Source organism: Muntiacus reevesi, chromosome 3, assembly GCF_963930625.1.
Source record: "Muntiacus reevesi chromosome 3, mMunRee1.1, whole genome shotgun sequence".
Classification (NCBI taxonomy): Eukaryota; Metazoa; Chordata; class Mammalia; order Artiodactyla; family Cervidae; genus Muntiacus; species Muntiacus reevesi.
The window spans coordinates 34,842,954-34,866,477 of record NC_089251.1 but is presented as its reverse complement, the minus strand read 5'-3'; the positions used below and the strand labels follow the sequence as shown (position 1 = coordinate 34,866,477).

General features: G+C 40.6%; 1 protein-coding gene across 1 annotated transcript in view; it reads left to right on the top strand.

The window, feature by feature from the left end:
• The window catches only part of ALK (ALK receptor tyrosine kinase), a 704,322-nt gene that overhangs the window by 364,658 nt on the left and 316,140 nt on the right, over positions 1-23,524 (top strand). The window contains exon 4 of the mRNA XM_065928786.1: positions 19,721-19,922. Coding sequence (XP_065784858.1) covers positions 19,721-19,922 — 202 coding nt within the window. The remainder of the gene's footprint in view (positions 1-19,720; positions 19,923-23,524) is intronic.

Here is a 23,524-nt window from a genome sequence, read left to right as displayed (position 1 = left end):
TCAGGTTTATGAAGTTAATACTATAGAACTTTCGATTATATTTCAATTATAGAACATTCAAGTTTATTGATATAAAAAGGCAAATTGATAAACTTCATATATAAGATTTGATAGCATAAAATGATTCAAATTATTTACATTAAAAACAAAGTTAAATGACAAAGACTAAATGGGAGTAATTTCTTTTAGCAAATATAATAGACAAAGGGTTAATAGCCTTGTTTTAAAGAGTTTTTACAAAATCAATGAGGCAAATACTAAACTTCCTATAGAATACTTAACAAAAGAAATGGACAGTTCACAAAAGAGGAGAGATAACTAATTAAAGAACATGGGGAAAAGATTCAGCCTCACTAGTAATTAAATAAATGCAAATTGAAACAACAAATATTATAATTCCCATTGCTGATAAGACTGCGATGAAACAGGTACTTCCATGCATTGCTGATGGACAAAATAGAAAAGCTTGTTTTGTTAGCAAGCAATAAGTTAATAAAAACCAAGAGTTCAATTCTGTTAAGTAAATATTGAGCTCCTTCTGTGTGCTGGGCATTGGTGTATGCTGATGACAAAGGCCTACCCTTATTCTCAATGAGTGAGTGTGTCTTGTGCAGGAGACAGACACACATAACTCCATCATTAAAAGCTAAATGGCAGAGGCATCCACAACATGTGGCAAAAGCAGGAGTAAGATCATCACTTAACCTGGAGGGTTTGGAAGAATTATTTGAGGAAATAACCCTGAGCTGACTCTTAAAGGGTGGTAAGAAGAAAAAAGAAAAGAAAAAAAGGGTGGTTAGGATGTAGCTGGATAAAGAAGGGCAATGAGAAGGAAGAAAAGAAGGGAAGACAGTCTCTACAAAAGGTAGAGCATGGGCAAAGAGACCCGATGTCTGCAGGAAGTTTGGAACAGCTGCAGCATACTATGTGAAGCAGGAGGCTGCAGATGGAGCCTGGCTGACCTATACTTTGATAGCATGAACCTCAACCCAGAGGCAACACGAGGTATAGAAGTAGGGAAAGACCCAATTAGATATGCATTTTTAAAATCCTTCATAAAAGTCACTGTAGTTTGCTTTCTAATTTAAAAAGTGACAGATGAAAACAAACAACCCAATTACAAGCTGGGCAAAGGACATAAATAGACATTCCTCCAAAGAAGATATACAAATGACCAATAAGCACATAAAAAGATGCTCGACATCACTAGCCATTAAGGAAATGCAAATCAAAACCACAGTGGATACCACTTCATACCCATTAGGTGGCTATTATTTTTTTTTAAGTAAAAAAGAATTTTAGTTAAGAGTGTAGAGAAACTGACATTGTTGTACAATGCCAGTGGGAATGTAAACAGTTTGGCAGTTCCTCAAAAATTGGTGTTTCTTAAATATGGAATTACCATATGACCCAGAAATTCCATTCCTAGGCATATCCCGAAAAGAATTGAAAGCAAGGACTCAAACAGATGCTTGTACACCAGTGTTCATAGCAACATTATTTACAATAGTCAACATTATTTACAACAACCCAAATGTCCAGCAATAGATGAATGAATAAACAAAATGTGATATATATATACACACAATGGAATATTATTTAGCCTTAAAAAGAAATGAAATTCTGACACATGGTACAACATTGAAGAAATTATGCTAAATAAGAAATTTGGCTAAATTTCTTGAAGAATTTCTTGAAGAAATTATGCTAAATAAGCATCATAAAAAGACAAAACTGCATCATTGCACTTATATGAGGTACCTAAAGTAGTCAAATCCACATAGACAGAAAGTACAATAAAGATTACCAGGGGCAGGAAGTGGATAACTGGGTGATGAAAGAGTTCTCGAATTGTATAGTTGTGACAGTTTAATAACAGCATTGTGAGTGTACTTAATGCCACTGATTTGTACACTTAAAATAGTTAGAATAGTACATTTGATGTTGTATACATTTTATTGCAATAATAAATACCAAAAAAGTAGCAGATGTTTTGGAAAATTCAAAAAAATATAAAGAAAAATATTCCATCATCCAGAGATACCCATTTAATCTTTTGGTGAATATCCTCAAGTATTTTACATATATTTATTATATGTATTTTACCATACCGAGATCATACTATCCACATTATTTTGCAAATGCCTTTTCCATCTAAAAATAGATGGTGAGCATCCTGGTTATTAATGTATCATGGTGACTAATGGTGCAAGCCCTGGAGATAACAAGTTTGTGTCTTGGTTCCATTGGTTACCAGTTTTTTGGCCCTGAGAGATCACCTAACCCTCTAAACTTATTTTTGTATCTGTACAAAGAAGATGATAATAATAGTACCAAACACACGGGTTGTTGAACACAATGTCTGGTAGTCAATCAAGGAAAGTTATCATTATCAGTAGTAGTATGTAACAATCCTTATTTATTTTTCACTTTTGATTGGAGTATAGTTGATTTACAATGTTGTTTAGTTTCAGGTATTTGGCAAAGTGAATCAATTTCACATATACATATATCCACTTTTCTAACTTACACGAACATATTTATTTATGTATGTAGCTGCGCCAGGTCTTTGTTGTGTGCAGCATCTCTTTTTAGCTGTGGTATATGGGGTCTTGAGTTGTGGCATGCAAACTCGTAGTTGTGGCATGTGGTTATCTAGTTCCCTGACCAGAGATCAGACCCAGGTATCCTTTGTTGGGAACACGGAGTCTTAACCACTGGACCACCAGGGAAGTCCCTACATATATCATATATCTGCTTTTAAGACAGTGTTTGTAGTGTTTTCATGAAGTACTTCATCACATGTATACATCATACATTACTTAACTAATCTCCTATGTCCAACATTTACCATTTCTGAATATTTGCTCACATAAATAGTGCTAAGCAGCTTTGCAAAGAAGTATTTTTGGATAACTGTTTTTTCAAAGCAAATTACTAGAAAGGAACTATTGGGTCAAAGACTATGCACAGGTTAAAGTTTTTGATACATGTTGAGGGACTGACCCTCCAAAAAGACTGTACTACTCAAGGTCACAAGAGAACAACTTTTTCTATAATCACAAAAAATTGGAAACAACCTAATTGTCTAAATAAAAAAAAATTGTTTAAATGTTATGTCCACTGAATTGAAATATTATACAAGTATTTATATATACATATATATATATATATATATATATATGTTTGGAAAGCCTACATAAGAGCATATAGAAAATGCTTATAACCTAATGTTAAAGGAAAGAGCAAGGGAAAAAGTATACTTAGTGAAATTATAAATTTTAAAAATTCTATGCATATGGGGCTTCCCTAGTGACTCAGTCTGTAAAGAATCTGCCCACAATGTGGGAGACCTGAATTTGATCCCTGAGTTGGGAGGATCCCCTGGAGGAGGGCATGGCAACCCACTCCAGTATTCTTGCCTGGAGAATCCCCATGGACAGAGGAGTCTGACGGGCTGCAGTCCCTGGGGTCTCAAAGAGTCAGACACGACTCAGTCACTAAGCACACAGGCGTATGGAGGAACAAAACAAATGCGATACACAGTTCGAGTAGTAGAGCTATAGGTAAACTGTTTTGTCTTACTTTTTCTTCCTGAATTGTATTTAATGAGTATACACAGTGTTTATAACAAAAGAAAAATAATTTCATGAGGAAACTATGATTTGTCCCTATATTTGAAAGCTGTTATCAAATTTAGTTTTAAATTGCAAATAGATCTTTAAATAAGCACCCATAGTAATGAAGCCCATATTTCAATTTTCTGGTTGAAAATTTTTCAGATACAAAGTCACCTTCTTGAGCCTTATCTATCTATTCAAAGACTGTGGCACTTAGAGATTTCTATTGTATGGTGTTGGAATCAGCAGCAAGATCAGCAGACATTATTTCCCAAAGGAAATTAATCTAACAGGATTCTGGGAGATACAGCTGCTTGTTACCCACACAGAGCCCAAATGCTTTTGTGATGGCCATCATCTTGGGAAAGGATTTAGTATTCAGTCATTTGTATGGACCTCCTAGGTTCTGGGCCCCTCAGACTGCGCTACCTTGAGCTGATAGGCAGATTAATTGGTATCTCCAAACCTTAGTTTCCTCATCTAAAAAGTGGATATAACAATCACATGCCTACCTTACCAAGCTGTTGTAAAATCAAATGCAGTAAACCTTGTAAAATGTTAACCTAGAACCCAGGACATGTTAGGCACACATTAAATGTTAGCCATCATCATCATTATATTGTTATTGTCCTACAATTCACCCCCACTGTTTTTAGAGGTAACAGTGAGGCCTATTAGAAATGTGACTTGTAGTTTAGCAAAAAGAGCCATGAATTTTGAGTCACATGATCTTGATCAAAACAGTGGTTGAAGCACTTGTTTCATCCAGTGGCCTAGGGCAAGACACTTGATCCTCAGAGCAGTGCTGCCCAGTGGAAATATAATATGAGCCAAAAATGTAACTTTAAAGAATTTGCAGAAACTGCATTACAAAAAGAAGCAGATGAACTTAATTTTAATAATATATTTAATTTAACTCAATGTATTCCATGTTGTCATTTCAACAAGTTATCAATATAAAACTATTCATAAAATACTGTGTATTTTTTCTGTACTAAATTATTGAAATCCAGTACATGCTTTATATTTACAGTACATGTCAATTTGAGGCTAAATTTTCATTTTAAAAAGTGGATCTGTATTTCATAAAATTTATGATTGAAAAATCAGATTCACATACCCAAGTTGTTCCAAACATGTTTTTTTAATGATTAAATCAAGTGTTGGCTTATAAATTTAATTTTTAAATTAAATTTAAAGTTTTAAAAATTAAATAAAATGAAAAATTCAGTTTCTCAGTTTCATCAGCCTCTTTTCAAGTACTCAGTAGCCACATGTGGCTAATGGCTGCCATGCCAGGAACAGCCACGACTGGGAAAGCATCTGTTTCACTGAGTTGTTATAGGATTGTTTGTGTGGGTGAGTTTTATAAATCACAAAATTCTGTCCAAATAGATTTCTTCTCCCCAAATCACTCACCTAATGAGAGGTAGCTCAGGGAACAGACCCACCCAGTATACTTTCCATGTATGAACATTTGAAATTTGAACAATACTCATCTTGAGCCTTTCAATTATTTTTAACCATAACCCACAGTAAGAAATATATTTTATATAACAGCATAGTACACAGAAACATGTGTGACTCTGTGTGTGTGAATACATATAGATCAGCAGCCATTATTTCCTAAGGGGAAATTACAATATGAATATTTTTTAATTTCATTTTTTTCCTCTTCCTTTCTTCTTCCTTCTCATCCTTTAATGCTGGTCATGACCCACTAAGTTGATTTCATGGCCCACTAAAGGGTTACAAACCACTATTTGAAAAACACTGATGTTAAGTGTCCAAACATCCAGGCATTTAAAAAATTATTTGTTTTGTGTTGCAAATAATACTCCTTCTATAGCCACCAGTCAGTTCAAGAGGGGAAATGTTCTTCCTAACATAAAGAAGAATGACACTATTTTAGATAAGATACAGGGAAGTAAGTGAATTGCCCACTTTTTTGTTAAGTGTAATGTCTTTACCCATTTAGGAAATGTTTGTTGAAGGAGCACTGTCCCTGTCATTGTGTTAAGCAGTAGACAGCTGACCCAAGACAGACAAGATCCTTGATCACAGGGCATCAGCTGTAAAAATAGAAGCCCTCACCACAGTGGCTTAGCCAAATAAAGATCTTGGGCAGGCAATGGTACAGATGTCCAAAACACCATTAGTGACAGCTCTTCTTACCTTCCCATTTTGTGTGCTTATGCTAGTCACTTCATAGTCACAAGACAGCTACCACACCTCCAGGCCTTAAGTCCACATTCCAGGCAAGAAGAAAAAGAGGCAGAGAGGGAAGGTCTTCCCCAAATTTCCAGAACATGGGCTTGCCCAATAAAATATAGGCTGTCCATTTAAATGTGAGCTTCAGATAGCTGATAAATAATGTTTTTAATATAAGTATGCCTCATGTAATATGTTTGTGCTGAAAAATTGTTCATTATTTATCTGAAATTTACATTTAACTGAGTGTCCTGGGTTCTTATTAGCTAACTCTGGCCACCTTATAAGCACAATTCTGCTTACATTTCATAGGCTAGTACTGTGTCAGTGGTCTGTAAGGAAGGCCTATTCAATCGAGTCATTTTTTAACTTCCAGTCTCAGTAAAAGAGAAAGGCAAGAGAGAAGGAAGTTGGTGAGGGTACTAAGTGAGCCAGCCTATGATATCTGCCACAGGTTGGTTCCCCTCTAACCTTCCTTGTAGATCATAGTAAGGAACTTGGATTTAATCTGTTGTCAGTGGGAAGCTATTGAAGAGTTTAAAAGAAAGAGTGTGACTAACTAAATCCTATTTAAGAAGATGGCTCTGGCTGCTGTTTGCAGAATGTATGGGGGAAGGATGAGTGGGAAGTGGGAAGACCAGTTAGAAGAAGCCAGATCATTCTAGAACCTTTGAGAACTCAACCTAGCCATTTTCCTCTGCCTAACCCTCTTCAGAGAGTTCCCTCGCCTTCCTGCATGTGAGTTCCCTCTTCTGAAGGACAAAGAGCTGGGTGGGATGGCCTCTTGGTGCCCTGCGGATCATTCCCAGAATGGCATGTGGCGACCTGGTGGCCTTCCCTTGCTTCCCTTCCCTTCCCTTGTCAGCATTTGCCCAGGGTTTGTGTTCCTTCCTCAACACTGTGGTGTCTGAGAGCCACAGCACACAGAATATCAGAAATTATTATAGGAGGCTGAGATCCTGTGACACTCCCACAAGAACATGGGTCCAAAATTGCTTTTTAAAATTTTTAATTTTAAAAAATTCAATGAACTACACAAATAAAGTGATAAAATCTGATACCTCTTAGCAAAATTTTAAAAAGTAACATGAAAGATTTTTATACCCTGACATCTGGGACTTTAAACAGAAATTGAACAATCTGATTCCAGAGCTATGAACCTACATGGAAAGGGAAAACTTGATTTCATGCTTGTCTCCATCTAAAGTGGATCTTGTTACACCAGAGGGACTTTGTCCCCTAACTCCTCCCTTCCCAACCCCGATAGCAGCAGATACTTTTACCTCTCCTGCCTCCTGCTTCTCATTGAATTAAATCAATTGTTTAGTTTTCATTTGGCTTCTCCTTCCTCCCTCTCATCAGATCAAGTGCTGTTCTATTTTCCTTGAGGATTACCACAATAAGCTCTTAGGGAAAAGAGGTTTCTCAGCACTTCAGCTTGTTTCCTTCTATTTGTTTGCTTTGCCTTTTATTATCTTTTTATGCTGACTCCCCAGAACACAGAGGCAGTATATAAATATTTTTGGTCTTTTTTCTTAAATGAAACCTATGGGTTAAAAAAACCGAAAGAAGTATGTATCTCCCCCTGCCAAAAGATTTGTTCTTTATAATAGGATCAGAGATCTAAAATGGGGTCTACCTGAACATACACACATATTAAGGATTTATAATACACATTATAAATTATGTATATACATGCTCACACAAATATTCATATATTTACTGTATACACACATAAGCATAAATATATTTTACCATTTCTAAGGAACTTTTGCCACAGTTAACCTGGACCTGAGAGGTAGTTTACAGAAATCCACCAAATAGGCAAGTGTACTACCACTTTTGGCTACAGCTGAACTCGTAGTGTTAAGATTAACAACACTGTTAAGAAAAATCAACTCCTACCTCCCTTTCCTCCCTTAATGAACACACTTAGATTTTCTGTCATTAGACCTCAGAAACCGATTCCATTTCTCTTCAAGTGCTTCCTGATAAAGGTGCAGTAAAGCAGCACATTTAAGTCCTGGTGGTGGAGGGTAGTAGAGCTTATACTGAATATTTGACATTGTAGCAGTGTGAGACAAAAAACGTGCACCAGTCTGGAATTGGAGAAGCTGGGGCCTAACACAGCTCAGCTGCCTGCCGTGGAACCCAGGCATATTCCTTCAACCCTCTGGCCTCAATGTCCTCACCCGCAAGGTGAAACGGTTGGGCTAAATAACTAGCAAGAACTCTAGGTCTGGATTCCTAAGTTATCCCACTTTTAGACAAGGCAAGGTGATAAGGACAGTCCTAACTATTCCTTCCTATATATTTCAAAACTCTGAACTAAAACCTAAAATCTGAGTTAAGATTACATAGGGTAGCAGAACTCAAATTTGAAAAATAAACAATAAAGGAACTTTTTCAGTGTTCCCAATTTGGTTTGGTACTTCATTAGACCACATGAACAGAGGACACCCTCAAATACTTTCCAGACTTGAAGGACCACCCTAAGCCCCCAGGAGTGATTTCCAGAGGATAAGTCATCTGTCTGGGTGCCCCCTGCCCAGCCTTTAGTCTATTTCCTTGGATCTGAGACAGTCAGATAGATGGGCCTGATCCTCAGAATTGTGAAAGTGAAAAGAGAGAAAGTGATGTTTGGGACAACTGGAGACCAAACCATAGAACATTTTACCAAAAATACCATCATAGATCTCTGACATGGGCAGGCAGATACTGAGTGTTCCACTGGACAGGATCTGAAAATCTTGCTGTTAGTCCCAGATCCACCACTAATTTGCTGTATGACCTTGGGCAAGTCCTTAGCTTTTTTGCTTTCTCCCCATTAGAGCAAGGGGTTAGCTATGTGACCACCATGTTTGTTTCTAGCTCTGACATTCTGAAAGTTAGATATAGAATGTGGCATTTTTAAGTATCCTCAGGTAGAGAGACCAAAGTAGTAACCCAGAATAGCCTTTCCAAAAGCATGATTCTGCCACAAGAATCTTAGGTGTTGATGGGAGGACAGTTTGAAAGTCATACAAACAGAGCTTTACAATTTAAGACATGGTAGAGATACATTATTCACTTCTATACTACTTTAATTCTTATCACGATGGTTTTTTTTTCCTTTCTTGCTTTCTGCAGATGGTCTCTAGCACAAACAGAATAGAGTAGGGTTTTCAAAGCATATTCCATGGTGCATTATACACCATAGCAAAAGATTCTGTGCCCAAAGGAGTTTTGGAAAACTGTTTTATGTTTCAGTCTTGAAGAGTCAAAACTCTTATTGGCATATTAAGTTTCTAGGAAGTCCCACAAGGAAAGAGCCTGTTTACTTTTGTTTAACCCAATAACCCTCAACCTTCCTCGATCCCTGATATTTCCCATAATACCTATTAACAACATGTGGGGCTGCTGTTCTGTGGAACATACTCTGGAGGATGGCACGGCATCATTCCCTAAGGTACACGTTGCACCGTGTTGCACTTCTTCTGTCCACATTCCAACCAATAAACTTCTGCTATTCCTTCAGTTCAATGCAGTTCAGTCGCTCAGTCATGTCCGACTTTTTGCGACCCCATGAATCGCAGCACGCCAGGCCCCCGTGTCCATCACCAACTCCCGGAGTTCATTCAAACCCATGTCTATCGAGTCATTGATACCATCCAGCCATCTCATCCTCTGTCATCCCCTTCTCCTCCTGCCCCTAATCCCTCCCAGCATCAGGGTCTTTTCCAATGAGTCAACTCTTCGCAAGAGGTGGCCAAAGTATTGGAGTTTCAGCTTCAGCATCAGTCCTTCCAATGAACACCCAGGACTGATCTCCTTTAGGATGGACTGGTTGGATCTCCTTGCAGTCCAAGGGACTCGCAAGAGTCTTCTCCAACACCATAGTTCAAAAGCATCAGTTCTTCGGCACTCAGCTTTCTTCACAGTCCAACTCTCACATCCATACATGACCACTGGAAAAACCATAGCCTTAACTAGATGGACCTTTGTTGGCAAAGTAATGTCTCTGCTTTTTAATATGCTATATAGGTTGGTCATAACTTTCCTTCCAAGGAGTAAGTGTCTTTTAATTTCATGGCTGCAGTCACCATCCGCAGTGATTTTGGAGCCCCAAAAAATAAAGTCTGACGCTGTTTCCACTGTTTCCCCATCCATTTCCCATGAAGTAATGGGATCAGATGCCATGATCTTAGTAGTTTTCTGAATGTTAAGCTTTAAGTCAACTTTTTCACTCTCCTCTTTCACTTTCACCAAGAGGCTTTTTAGTTCCTCTTCACTTTCTGCCATAAGGGTGGTGTCATCTGCATATCTGAGGTTATTGATATTTCTTCCAGCAATCTTGATTCCAGCTTGTGCTTCATCCAGCCCAGCGTTTCTCATGATGTACTCTGCATATACGTTAAATAAGCAGGGTGACAACATACAGCCTTGAGGTACTCCTTTTCCTATTTGGAACCAGTCTGTTGTTCCATGTCCAGTTCTAACTGTTGCTTCCTGACCTGCATACAGGTTTCTCAAGAGGCAGGTCAGGTGGTCTGGTATTCCCATCTCTTTCAGAATTTTCCAGTTTATTGTGATCCACACAGTCGAAGGCTTTGGCGTAGTCAATAAAGCAGAGATAGATGTTTTTTCTGGAACGCTCTTGCTTTTTCAATGGTCCAGCGAATGTTGGCAATTTGATCTCTTGTTCCTCTGCCTTTTCTAAAACCAGCTTAAACATCTGGAAGTTCACGGTTCACGTATTGCTGAAGCCTGGCTTGGAGAATTTTGAGCATTACTTTACTAGTGTGTGAGATGAGTGCAATTGTGCGGTAGTTTGAGCATTCTTTGGCATTGCCTTTCTTTGGGATTAGAATGAAAATTGACCTTTTAAAGCCACAGTCATCAAGACAGTATGGTACTGGCACAAAGACAGAAATATAGATCAATGGAACAGAATAGAAAGCCCAGAGATAAATCCACGTACCTACAGACACCTTATCTTTGACAAAGGAGGCAAGAATATGCAATAGAAAAAAGACAACCTCTTAACAAGTGATGCTGGGAAAACTGGTCAACCACAGTAAAAGAATGAAACTAGAACACTTTCTAACACCATACACAAAATTAAACTCAAAATGGATTAAAGATCTAAATGTAAGACCAGAAACTATAAAACTCCTAGAGGAGAACATAGACAAAACACTCTCCAACATAAATCACAGCAAGATCCTCTATGACCCACCTCCCAGAATATTGGAAATAAAAGCAAAAATAGACAAATGGGGCCTAATGAAACTTAAAAGCTTTTGCACAACAAAGGAAACTATAAGCAAGGTGAAAAGACAGCCTTAAGAATGGGAGAAAATAATAGCAAATGAAGAAACAGACAAAGGATTAATCTCAAAAATATACAAGCAACTCCTGCAGCTCAATTCCAGAAAAATAAATGACCCAATCAAAAAATGGGCCAAAGATCTAAACAGACATTTCTCCAAAGAAGACATACAGATGGCTAACAAACACATGAAAAGATGCTCAACATCATTCATTATCAGAGAAATGCAAATCAGAACCTCAGTGAGGTACCATTACACGCCAGTCAGAATGGCTGCTATCCAGAAGTCTACAAGCAATAAATGCTGGAGAGGGTGTGGAGAAAAGGGAACCCTCTTACACTGTTAGTGGCAATGCAAACTAGTACAGCCACTGTGGAGAACAGTGTGGAGATTCCTTAAAAAACTGGAAATAGAACTACCATATGACCCAGCAATCCCACTTCTGGGCATACATACTGAGGAAACCAGAGCTGAAAGAGACACGTGCACCCCAGTATTCATCGCAGCACTGTTTATAATAGCCAGGACATGGAAGCAACCTAGATGATGCCCATCAGCAGACGAATGGATAAGGAAGCTGTGGTACATGTACACAATGGAATATTACTCAGCCATTAAAAAGAATTCATTTGAATCAGTTCTAATGAGATGGATGAAACTGGAGCCCATTATACAGAGTGAAGTAAGCCAGAAAGATAAAGTATATATAAATATACTTTATATATATATATAACAGCATATATTTATAGATATGCTATTTATATATATTTATATATATGCCATTATATAATATAAATAGCATATATATACACATATATATAAATAGCATATTTATAAATAGCAAATATAAATATATATAAAATACAGTATACTAAGGCATATATATGGAATTTAAAAAGATGGTAACGATAGCCCTATAAGCAAAACAGATAAAGAGACACAGATGTACAGAACAGACTTTTAGACTCTGTGGGAGAAGGTGAGGGTGGGATGTTCTGAGAGAATAGCATTGAAACAAGTATACTATCAAGGGTGAAACAGATCACCAGCCCAGGTTGGATGCATGAGACAAGTGCTCAGGGCTGGTGCACTGGGAAGACCCAGAGGGATGGGATGGAGAGGGAGGTGGGAGAGGGGATCAGGATGGGGAACTCATGTAAATCCATGGCTGATTCATGTCAATGTATGGCAAAACCACTACAATATTGTAATTAGCCTCCAACTAATAACAATAAATGGGAAAAAAAAGAAAAAGAAAACTGACCTTTTCCACTCCTATGACCACTGCTGAGTTTTCCAAATTTGCTGGCATATTGAGTGCAGCACTTTCACAGCATCATCCTTCAGGATTTGAAAGAGCTCAACTGGAATTCCATCACCTCCACTAGCTTTGTTCGTAGTGATGCTTTCTAAGGCCCACCTGACTTCACATTCCAGGATGCCTGGCTCTAGGTGAGTGATCACACCATCGTGATTATCAGGGTCATGAGGGTCTTTTTTGTACAGTTCTTCTGTGTATTCTTGCCACCTCTTCTTAATATCTTCTGCTTCTGTTAGGTACATACCATTTCTGTCCTTTATCAAATCCATCTTTGCATGAAATGTTCCCTTGGTATCTCTAATTTTCTTGAAGAGATCTCTAGTCTTTCCCATTCTGTTGTTTTCCTCTATTTCTTTGCATTGATCGCTGAGGAAGGTTTTCTTATCTCTCCTTGCTGTTCTTTGGAACTAACCAGCAAACTATCCTTTGCTATTCTTGCTATTCCTTAGGTGCTACCTAATACAAATGGTATCGTGATCAAGTAATAGCTTGAAATAATGATTTAATAGTTTAATTGCAATATAGACAATTAACCAGTGGTGCCAGAATCATGTGATTTATTGAGATAGAAATCTGTCCATTCGTACATTTGTTTATTCATGTTCTCACACAAAGAATATGATTAAGAGACTTCTGGTTCAGGATGGTGGACTGAGCACACATTTGTCTTCTGTCCTATAATCCCACTAAAGTGATAATAAAGGATTCAAAGGAGGAATAAACCTTGAATGGCAAACAGAACAGGAGGGCATCTATGAGTGACTTCTAGAGCACAAAGAGGAGATGGAAGCTGTTGACAGAGGAAATAAGATGAGAAGATGCTCCCTTTGGAGTGGAGGAGGGGGGTCTTCCTCTGCTGGGCAACACCACAGTGGGTACTGATAAGTGATTCTCTGGAAGGAAGGATGAGATTCAGGAGGAAGAATGTGATTTCTCTGTGGTGTGTTAACTCATATGGTCACTTCCTTTCAACCCCGTTTTACCAGATGAAAAGTTAGTAAGATACCTAACCACAAAGGAGAGAAACAAAGACTTTTCTCTAAAAATTCAAGTGGACCAAGAAAACCAGGGCTACTCTTGGGAGTGTTCATTGCTCATGCAGAGAATGAAGATGAGTCCACGATGCTGGAGTTGGGGAGCAGGTGTTGCAGGGTGGCCTGCTTCCCACAGTCCCTCATGCCAATGCTGACATGAAGGACAAGCACTAACTATGGGTAGAGAAGTTTCTAGAAGTGCTCCTAGCCTCTCCTGTTTCTATACGAGGGGCTGAGCCAGGACCACCCTACATGTGATAGCCCAGCAGAATGAAAAAGAAATATCAACCTTAAAAAATTGACCCCAGAGAAAACAAAGGTAAAGTAGCTAACAAGTTAACTTGAGAGATAAATGTCTTCAGAAAGATTTAAGACTGAGAAGAGGGCAATGAAAATATCAGAGAAATAATAAAACAGATATACCAGAAATGAAAGAAAGAAATATATTTTCAGATTGAAAGAGCCCACCAAATGTCATTGCAGAATTTTTATAGAGATCCATTCCTAGATCCATTGTACTGAAATTCAAGTACCTCAGTGTTAAAGAAGGGTCCTGAAGGTTTCCAAAGGAAAAAAAAAAAGGTTGACTATAAAGAAATTACAGTAAAACCAGCCTCAGACTTCACCTCAGTCATACAGATGCTCAGCAACACTAAAGCTAGACCTTTAAATTTCTGAAGCAAAACTCCTAATCTGGGAACTATAGCCAATCTATCAACCAAGTGTGAAAACAAAATAAAAATATTGCAGATAGTCAAAGATTCTCAAACAAGTTTTCCCCTGAGGAAATTTCCTAGGATGGTGGGACTAATGGAAGAGACTCAGTGAAAAGAAATTCCAGAATAATAGCTGTACTGGGGGCCAGAAAACAACTGGTATAAATTAAAAACAGAAAGTCAGGATCTTTAAGAAGAAGGGAGAGATTCTTCAAGGAATTTGTAGAAGCATTAGTGATATAGTGCAAAAGACAGATAGAAAATAAATAAAAGAGAAAAGCAGTCAGAAATTTCTGGAAAAACAAACTGCACAGGAGACTCCTGATTCAAATATAAGGCAAATTATAATGTGCCACAATTTTGACAGGTGACAATATTAAGACCAAGAGAGATAGAATGAATATTCATTTCATCTTGATATTAGAAACATTCTCTGTGGAGTGGGATGCATTACTGGCCCAATAAAGACATTTATAAATATAACCTTTGTTCACTGCAGTGAAAATATGTATATAGTTTTCAGTATAAAAAGCTGTTACTAATTTTCGACATTTAGCATCAACCTGAAAGGAAAACACAAGACTTAATCATTCTTACACAACCTTGACAATATAGAGGAAAACACAGCTGCTTTAGTAGGTGGATGTGAAAAAGTCTGGAAGAGCAGGAAGGCTAATGGCGTCATCTTCCATGGAGGAGAGTCAGGCGATAATGTATAAAGCTGATGAAACAAATGATAAATTTGCCATGAAGAGTTAAAAAGTAAAGTAATAAAAAAGTAAAAAGGGATTTAAGAAATAAAGAATTATTAAGATCGTGTGGGAAAACTCAAATGAACTTTTTGACCAACCCAATAGAAGGGGGATAGGATCATTTTTCTTACTGTACCATCAACGTTAATGAGCCTAAAGTTGTTGCACCAACAAATAACACTCTGATGGTAATATCTAGAATCATGAAAGCAGCTGGCCAAAGACGTTAGAAATCCTTAAAAGTATTTTTGGGACTTGGTGTGAGGAGTATGATTGGGGATAGTTTTATTATTATTATTAACCACTCTGAACTACTTGACTCCTTGCTTTATGTATAAATTACTTTGATCTTTAAAGTCATTGAGTGCTTGCCATATGGCAAGCATTGTGTTAAATATGAAACATTTAGAGGTGGTACCAGTTTTGTAACAAAAGCATCTACAGAAACAAATGATGCTAGGTCAGGAGCCCTTTGCAGAGATGCATTCGTATAAATTAGAAGAGAGGAAGCAGAACCGGGAATCACAGTTCACAGAATATTTGGTCAATTGATTGAAACTGTTGGTTTAGAAGCCTCAGAGAGGTAAATTAGGAGAAGAAGTCTTTAGGACTTAGGGGCTTGGAGACTTGACATGTTTCCTTTAGATTAATAATATTCTAGGCAGGCAGATAGAATTACTGACAGTTTGGAGCTCTAAGGGTCCTCAGAGAGATTCTATCCAACCTTTTCATCTTACAAACAAAGAAACCTTGGTAGTGGCAGAGCCAGGGCTGAAATTTGGTCCTTCTGATTTCAAGTTTAGGAATAGATAAAAGGAGCTCCAGATTGACACCCCTCAAAGCAGGAAATCAACATTCACCACGTATCTACTAAGGGCCAGACACTGTACCAGCCACTTTTCACGCATGCAATTCAATTTAATCTCCATGACAGCCATAGGAGGTAGGCTATAGCCATATTAAATCTGAGCAAAGTAAGGTTTAAAGAGGTTAAATAATTTGTCTAAAGCCTAGAATGGAATAGAGATAGAGCCTGAATATAAAGTCTGTCTGATCTCAAGATTCATGCCCCTTGGTTTTTGTCTCATAATTTGAGCCCTGCTGGCTTGGATGAAATGACACATCCCTATGGCTGTGACCAGAGGTAAAAATAATAACCATTTCATATTTAATCATTGAACACATCAACACAATCCCGTAATAAGGAAACCATAATCGTGGCACCGGGTAAGCAGGGCTCCTTGATCTGCTTCTCCACCCGCTATGGCCCACTCTGGGAGTAGGTCTGTGAGCTGCCATGCCATCCTTCTTAATTAGAAGGGACCCCAGGAGCCTTCCCATAGCCCCAAGCTGTTGTGAGCAAAATAAACAGGAAATGGGAAAGAGGAAGAGGAGAGATAAATTCTCACTGACTTTAAAAGATTTATACTGACAATATCCCAAGGAGCTTATGAAATGTATTTTTTCCTTTTATTTTATTTTTTAGGGGTAGAGGAAAGCTGCTGATGAAGAGATAGCTCTCAACTATAGAGTTTTATTGAGAGTGAAAATACTTTAAGCTCAGTCCCTTATTGATAGTCCAGTTGCACAAAATAAAATTCATATAAACATCATCTCACATATTAGAACTGGAAAAGTAATCCATCTTCCAGTCAGTTTTGAAAGAGTCTCATTATTGAGGTACTGAATCACAAGGACAGAATTTACATGTGTTTTCACATCCAGGAGGGAGGGACAGTGAAGAGGATGAGCCCCTAGCCCCAGCAACTTCAGCTTGATTTGCTCCTATTGGGAGCTCGAGTTTCCCAGGGGTTAAACGAATATCTTTAATACCCACTCATCAATGTGTGCTCACTGACAAAAAAGGGAAGCACTTCTTTTATTTTGCCTGCATTCTTTCTCTCAGTAGCTCAAAAAGCTGTTTTCAATCCAACTTTTTCCCAATGAAAAATACCAGCGTAGAGTCTCAGACCCAGACACACTACTGTTGCTCCCTTATATGTGGCATGTGTGGCTTCATCGTAAGCTCAGAATGCACCCCAAAGTGTCTGCTGCAAGACTGTGCCCCAGAGGTACTTCCAGGGCTCTCACTTGCTCTGAACAGATGGTTGGAAGCATCAGTAGATCCCAGAGTTGTCCCTAACACCATACCTTTGTTTACAACGTAACATACTAAACGCATCCCATTTGCATTTAGTCTTGTCCTTGCCTTGTGTGGACAGATGGTGGAGGATGAGGTTGGGTCAGTTTTGATCCCGCCTCTCCCCCACCATAGCAGATTAATCTTCCTGAAGCACCACTCTGATGAGGTCCCTATCCTGCTCAAAAGTCTTTTCTGTCTCCCTATTGTTCAAAGTATAATTCATTCAGCTGGGAATGAAATGTTCTCTGTGGTCTGGTCCACATGCACTACCCTTCCTTATTTCCCAGCCTTCTCTTCATGTGCCCCACTCTGCATCCAAATGCCACTACACATTTTCTACATTTCTGCCTTGACGCCTCTTCCTCTCAAATCTTGCACAGCCATTTCTGCCAATATCTTTGTTTTTCTCTCCCTTAAAGACCTAGCTCAAAGATCATCTTCTTTATGAATCTTCCCACCTGAACCTAATATCTTTTGTGGCACCTCCCAAAGTACTTTGTCTGTGTGTGTCTTATGACTCTATAACCTCTACCTTTGATTAAAGTTAGTGCAGACATCTCATCACCCCTATGGGACCTAGAGTTCCTTGAAGTCCAGAACTGAGTCTGGCTCATGTCTGTGTCCCCAAGGCAGAGCCAATGCTTGAATGTTCGCTCAAACTAGGCATCCAATAAATGAAATCTGAGGGCAGAAAGGAGTGAGTAAAGAGGCCAATGAACAAATGGATTGGTCCAGCACCCATCCGCCTGTCTTTCTTCTGTCCCATCCCTCTGGGCTCCCACGTTATACAACTTGGCCACAAGGCACCCTGGTTACATTTCATTTTAGGATAAAGAATACAGTGGGGCAATGAGAAAGTTGCAAGGGAAAGAGCCTTGATTAGGAGTTCAGAGACCTGGAATCTGGTTTGGACTTTCAAGTTGAGACTTTAAACAAGTTATTTCCCACTTCTGATCTCCAGTCTGCTTCTCTAGAAAAGCAAGGGCATTACATTGGATCACCTTAAAGTGCTTTCTAATTCTGAATCTTTGATTCTAATTATCTTTTTTTTTTTTTTCTTTTTTTACTTCTGTGTCCATAACAAGAATGTCTCCCCATGGTAAAATAGGATAATAGTACAGATTATTTACTGAGGGTCGGAAAGCACTTTTCAAAGTCCTGTGCACCATGCTGAAACTTCCCACTAATTACAAAGGGTTCAGTTTCCAGTACTGATCCGTGTCCCCGATTCAGTTCAGAAACAGTCTTGTGCTGACTTCATCCTGATTGTAACTAGAAGTCACATTTACCTACTTCCAGAATATAACAACTCTCTAAATTCCTGACACAATATGTGTCCTTGGAAATACTTAGCTTCTGGTAGAAATCCCCTTCTTTCCTCCATATCATTCTTTATCAGTGAAAAGTATGGTTCCTTTGCCTACTTGATAAATTGTGTTATCTGTGAAGGAGACTAATTCTATGTGCTGGGGGTGGTTAAAGAAGCTGAACACTCGTTAGCTGGTTCCCACAGGAGAAATCAAGGGTCTTATGAGACAGGCTTTCACTGCAAAAGGAGCAGCATCTAATGGTCTAAAACTTCAATGGAGAAGTATGGCAAGTGAAATTAATGTATCAGAAGGAATACCAGGAACAATAAAATAATGCTGTGCTTTTATGCCCACAGTAATCCCCGTAAATACAGGTTTTGTGTAGGTTTCTTGGCCTGTGCTACTGATATTAGGGTTGGCTTGCCCCAGAGGGAAACTGCCACAGACACGGCACCAGGATGGATTTGTAGGGCTCTCTTTTTGGAGAATAGTTGCAGATTCACATGATTCATAGACTTAGGGGCTGAAATGGGTCTTAAGATTATTGAGTTCGGCCAACCCTTCCCACGCCATTTTTATCCATGAGGAAACTGAAACAAGAGAAAGATGATGCTTTGCTCTAGATCACTTAGCTAGTAAGCAAAGGAGCCATAGCCATGATCTGAGTTACAAAATAAGTGACCCAAATAAGCCACAGAAAGAAAATCTTGAACTGGTCATAACTATTTAAGAGCCTGGAGACAAACCATACATTCCTCAGATACTCTGAATTGTCCAACAGATATCAGTTGAGTCTAAAGTTGGTTTGAGTGTCATATGGAGAACTCAGGTCAGCTCAGATTTAAACTGTGACCCACTGGGTGGCCTGAGATGCCCCAGAGTGTCCTGGTTTGTGAGGTTTGGAGATACCACACATGGAGGTTTATGAGGTGGAACTGATGTCCTGACTCCACTCTGGGATCATGTATGGAGTGAGGGGCTCTTTTAGGCTGTCAGTGTTACAGATGAGAAACCTGAGACTCAAAGATACAGAGCTAGTCAGTAGGGAAGCTGGGGTGAGAAGCTCTGTCTGCCTGATGATAAGTCCCAGATAACCATCTTTGCCTCAGGCTTTACTTTTTATAGAAACAGCCTAAGGGAACAGGGAAGAGATTGGCTGTGTGAAGAAGGTGAGAGGCTGGAGGAAGACTTCCAGCATCACTGACTCTAATGCCATTGGTCTCTCTAAATCCCGCCACAGAGCTGATGCTGGTCCTCTCATCTGGACACACTGCAGACTCACTCTCCGTGTCTCTTGGCAGGTGCCTTCCTCCTCCTCAACACCTCGGCAAACTCCAAGCACACCATCCTGAGCCCATGGATGAGGAGCAGCAGCGAGCACTGCAGGCTGGCCGTCTCGGTGCACCGGCACCTGCAGCCGTCGGGCAGGTACGTCGCTCAGCTGCTGCCCCACAACGAGGCTGGAAGAGAGATCCTCCTGGTACCCACTCCGGGAAAGCATGGGTGAGTCCTTCCCCGTGTCCCAAATCCAGTATGTAAATGGAGATGTGGCTTCTGGCTACAAATTTCCAGACTCTATGACATCTACTTAAAACTCACAATCATCCTTTAATGGGTAGGGTCCAGATTGATCCATTACTGCTAATATTCCCTGGATGGTGTCTCGGGCACTGATCTGTGGGGCCCTCTGGCTGCCCAGGCTGGCAGTCCTTCCAGAGGCCAGAGGACCAGCTGGCAGAGTGGACATTTAATGAGTGGGTATTAAAGATATTCGTTTCCCAAAGTCCAGATGGAGCCAAGAAGAAAACAGCCAAGGGGGGTGTTAAAAGGCCAAAATGAAAGTAATTTAATATGCTGGAAATTGGTTTTTACCAGAGGAACTTTGGCAGGAAGGGAAAGAGCAAACTACTGTGGGTGGCTGCCTGAGCATTCCCACAGCAGTGTGGGACCCCACAGTGGAAGAGATCAGGGTTGCCACATGGTACCAATTGAGGAGAGGAGCAAGATTTATTCTAGAAAAGCTTCACAGCATTGATGTCACACGCAGTACCCTTGTCATTGAAGTTAAACTTCCTGGACATACTCACTTGCTTCCTCAGTGATCCATCAGGCCTCTAGAAGTAGTGACTCTGGGAAGCAAATTTGAACAAGGGAATCTCTGCGCTTGCCTTTCTTCTCATTCCATAAGACCCCAGCTTTGAGGGGTCCCTGCTCTGATAATCAACAAGAGTAAGAGAGGCATGTGTGCTAGTAGACCTCAAATTTCTAGCTAAGCTTAGAGGGTTTAACTTCCCTCTAAGAAAATATCTTTCAGAGAGGCTCCAACTGAACTGTGATGTTACCCATCTCCACCTCCATGCACTGGGGAGAGCCTACCTACCACCATTCCAATAAAACTATACAGCCTCTTACTGATTTCTTGAAAGTCTTCACCCCACTCCTCCTGCTACTGGCCCATCTGTATTTATTTGTGTTTCAAAGAACTGCTACTACTGCTCCAGCAGGAATGAAATCTTGGCTTCAGAAAGGATGTTCTCCTCATATTGAAACTCGCACGCATCTTCTTGCCTCAGAAATGTCTCGTTGGCCTGGCTGGGAGGGGCCCAGCCACCAAGCGTTTCTTGCTCTGTTCACAAGAAATCAGGAATGCCAGGTGTTAGGGGTGAGCCATGGGCAAGCCTTCCTCCAGCACGGCCTCCCTTTCCTGTGAGAATAGCAGATAGCAGAGTCTCCCATTCGTGAGTGCGGCTGGTGGTGGCCCCGGCTGCAGTGCCATCCTGTGTGTGTTTGCCCAGCCCCATGAGCTGTTTACTTTGCCTTCTGCTCACCATTCCTGCCCCACCAAGCCTGGCAGAGTCCAGAGAGTGCTGCCTGGGGCTGCTGGGACTTCAGGCTATCAATCTGTTAAAGTGCTGGAGGAGTGGGGAGCAGGTAGAGGGACCCACTGATGTCAGCGGGGGACGTGGAGTTTGGGGTCCCCCTGAAATGCCAGCTGAGAACATGCATGTGTGTAAGAGGACAAGTGCCGCAGGACTTCAACGCTTCCTAAGTAACAGGGTCTTCCTGTCCAGCATCCTCAGGAAGATGATTGCTCCTTGGTGTGACTCGCTGTGGGGGCTTACAAAGAGCCATCCCTCTTTATTTTCCTGCGCTCATAACTGCTATCTGAGGTCCCATTTCAGTTCAGTTCAGTTGCTCAGTCGTGTCTGACTCTTTGCAACTCCATGGACTGCAGCATGCCAGGCCTCCCTGTCCATCACCAATTCCCGGAGTTTACTCAAACTCATGTCCATTGAGTCGGTGATGCCATCCAACCATTTCATCCTCTGTCACCCCCTTCTCCTCCTACCTTCAATCTTTCCCAGCATCAGGGTCTTTTCAAATGAGTCAGGTCTTCGCATCAGGTGGCCACAGTACTGGAGTTTCAGCTTCAGCATCAATCCTTCCAATGAGTATTCAGGACTGATTTCCTTTAGAATGGACTGTTTGGATCTCCTTGCTGTCCAAGGGACTCTGAAGAGTCTTCTCCAACACCACAGTTCAAAAGCATCAGTTCTTCGGCACTCAGCTTTCTTTATAGTCCAACTCTCACATCCATACTTGACTACGGGAAAAACCACAGCTTTGACTAGACAGACCTTTGTTGGCAAAGTAATGTCTCTGTTCATTTAACAGACAGGAAAACTGAGGCAGAGAGGAGATCGGCAGCCTATTTTTAGTAACCTAAACAAGACCCCAGGTCTCCCCTTTCTTCATTTGGGGTCTTTCTGGATCATTTCTTCTCTTTCTGGGAAACACACAGCCTCTCGGCAGAAATTCAGGGAGAACCAATGAGTTTGGGAAAGAGGAAATGGAAGGTGAAGGAACTTTGCGAAAAGAGACAAGCTAGCTTCTTTGAGGATCCAGGGAGCATGTGATGGTGACCTTCCCTCCATATGTGGTGAGAACAACACGGAGACCAATACTGCACAGTGCAGGAGGCTGTGACCTTCCCCTGAGGCTGCGACCTTCCCCTGAGGCTGCCCTGGCTGCCGTTTCTGTGTCCATTCTGCTGGCCAAAGTATTTTCTTCCCTGCATGACTCTTTGATCACCAGCATTTGTCTGCCCCCTGGAGGGAGGGAGCTGAGGCAGGGGAAAGGCTGCAGGGGTGATGGGCAAGCCCACTGACCTTGGCTTTGGTAGGGCTGCCCCTGCATCCTAGGGGCCTTGCCTCAGGCCAGGTTCCGTGAGTCTTGTACCACGATGTTCTCTCCTAGTCGTGGCAGAGTCATTTTGGAGTTTGATGATAAGCAAGAGTGATGCCAGTTTAAATTCAAGATGCCTGAGTCAGACCCCCTCTACCCTTACCCTGGATTGACAAGATCAGTGTGGTCAGGGTGTTGCCCTGGGCACTCTGGCAAGCTGCAGGCCACAGGCCCTTGTCCAGCAATTCAGAGAGCTCCGGCTGTTCACGTCCAGCTGGATCTGGTTTGCTCAGCCTTGATACTACTGATATCTGGGGCCAGACAGTTCTTCTTGTGGGCACTGTCCTGAACGTGGCCCCCACCTTCCCAGGCCTCTACCCAAGCCAGTAGCGCCTCCCCAGGTTATGACAACAAAACTGTCCCACTTGAGACCACTGAAATGGAGCATTTTAGAGTGGGGAGGAACACTATAATTTATCTGGTCCCACCGTGTCAGTTCACAAGTGTTGGGAACTGAGGCCAGGAGGGGTAAGGGACTTGCTTCCTGTCACATATGTGTCAGTGTTGGCAGGTGTGTGTATGTTCCAGCCACTGTGCCAAGTCCTGGGTTTCACAGACATATAAGGCCCATCCCCACCCTTGAGTAGTAACTTGTTAACACTAATTATGCAGTAATTATGCCAATCACTGTTATGCACTTTAAATGTCTTTTCTTATTTAATACTCAACAACACAGTGAAGCAAGTACTGTTACTATCTTCTATCTCACAGATGAGGAAATTCAGTGAAGCCAATTAACTTGCCCAAGGTCACTGACTAGACAGGGTGTAGGGCATCTGAACCTAAGCAGACTGACTCTAGATTGTTTTTACCCATTGCTGCAAGAGCTCAACTGAACCACAGTAGTGCAGCAAAAATAG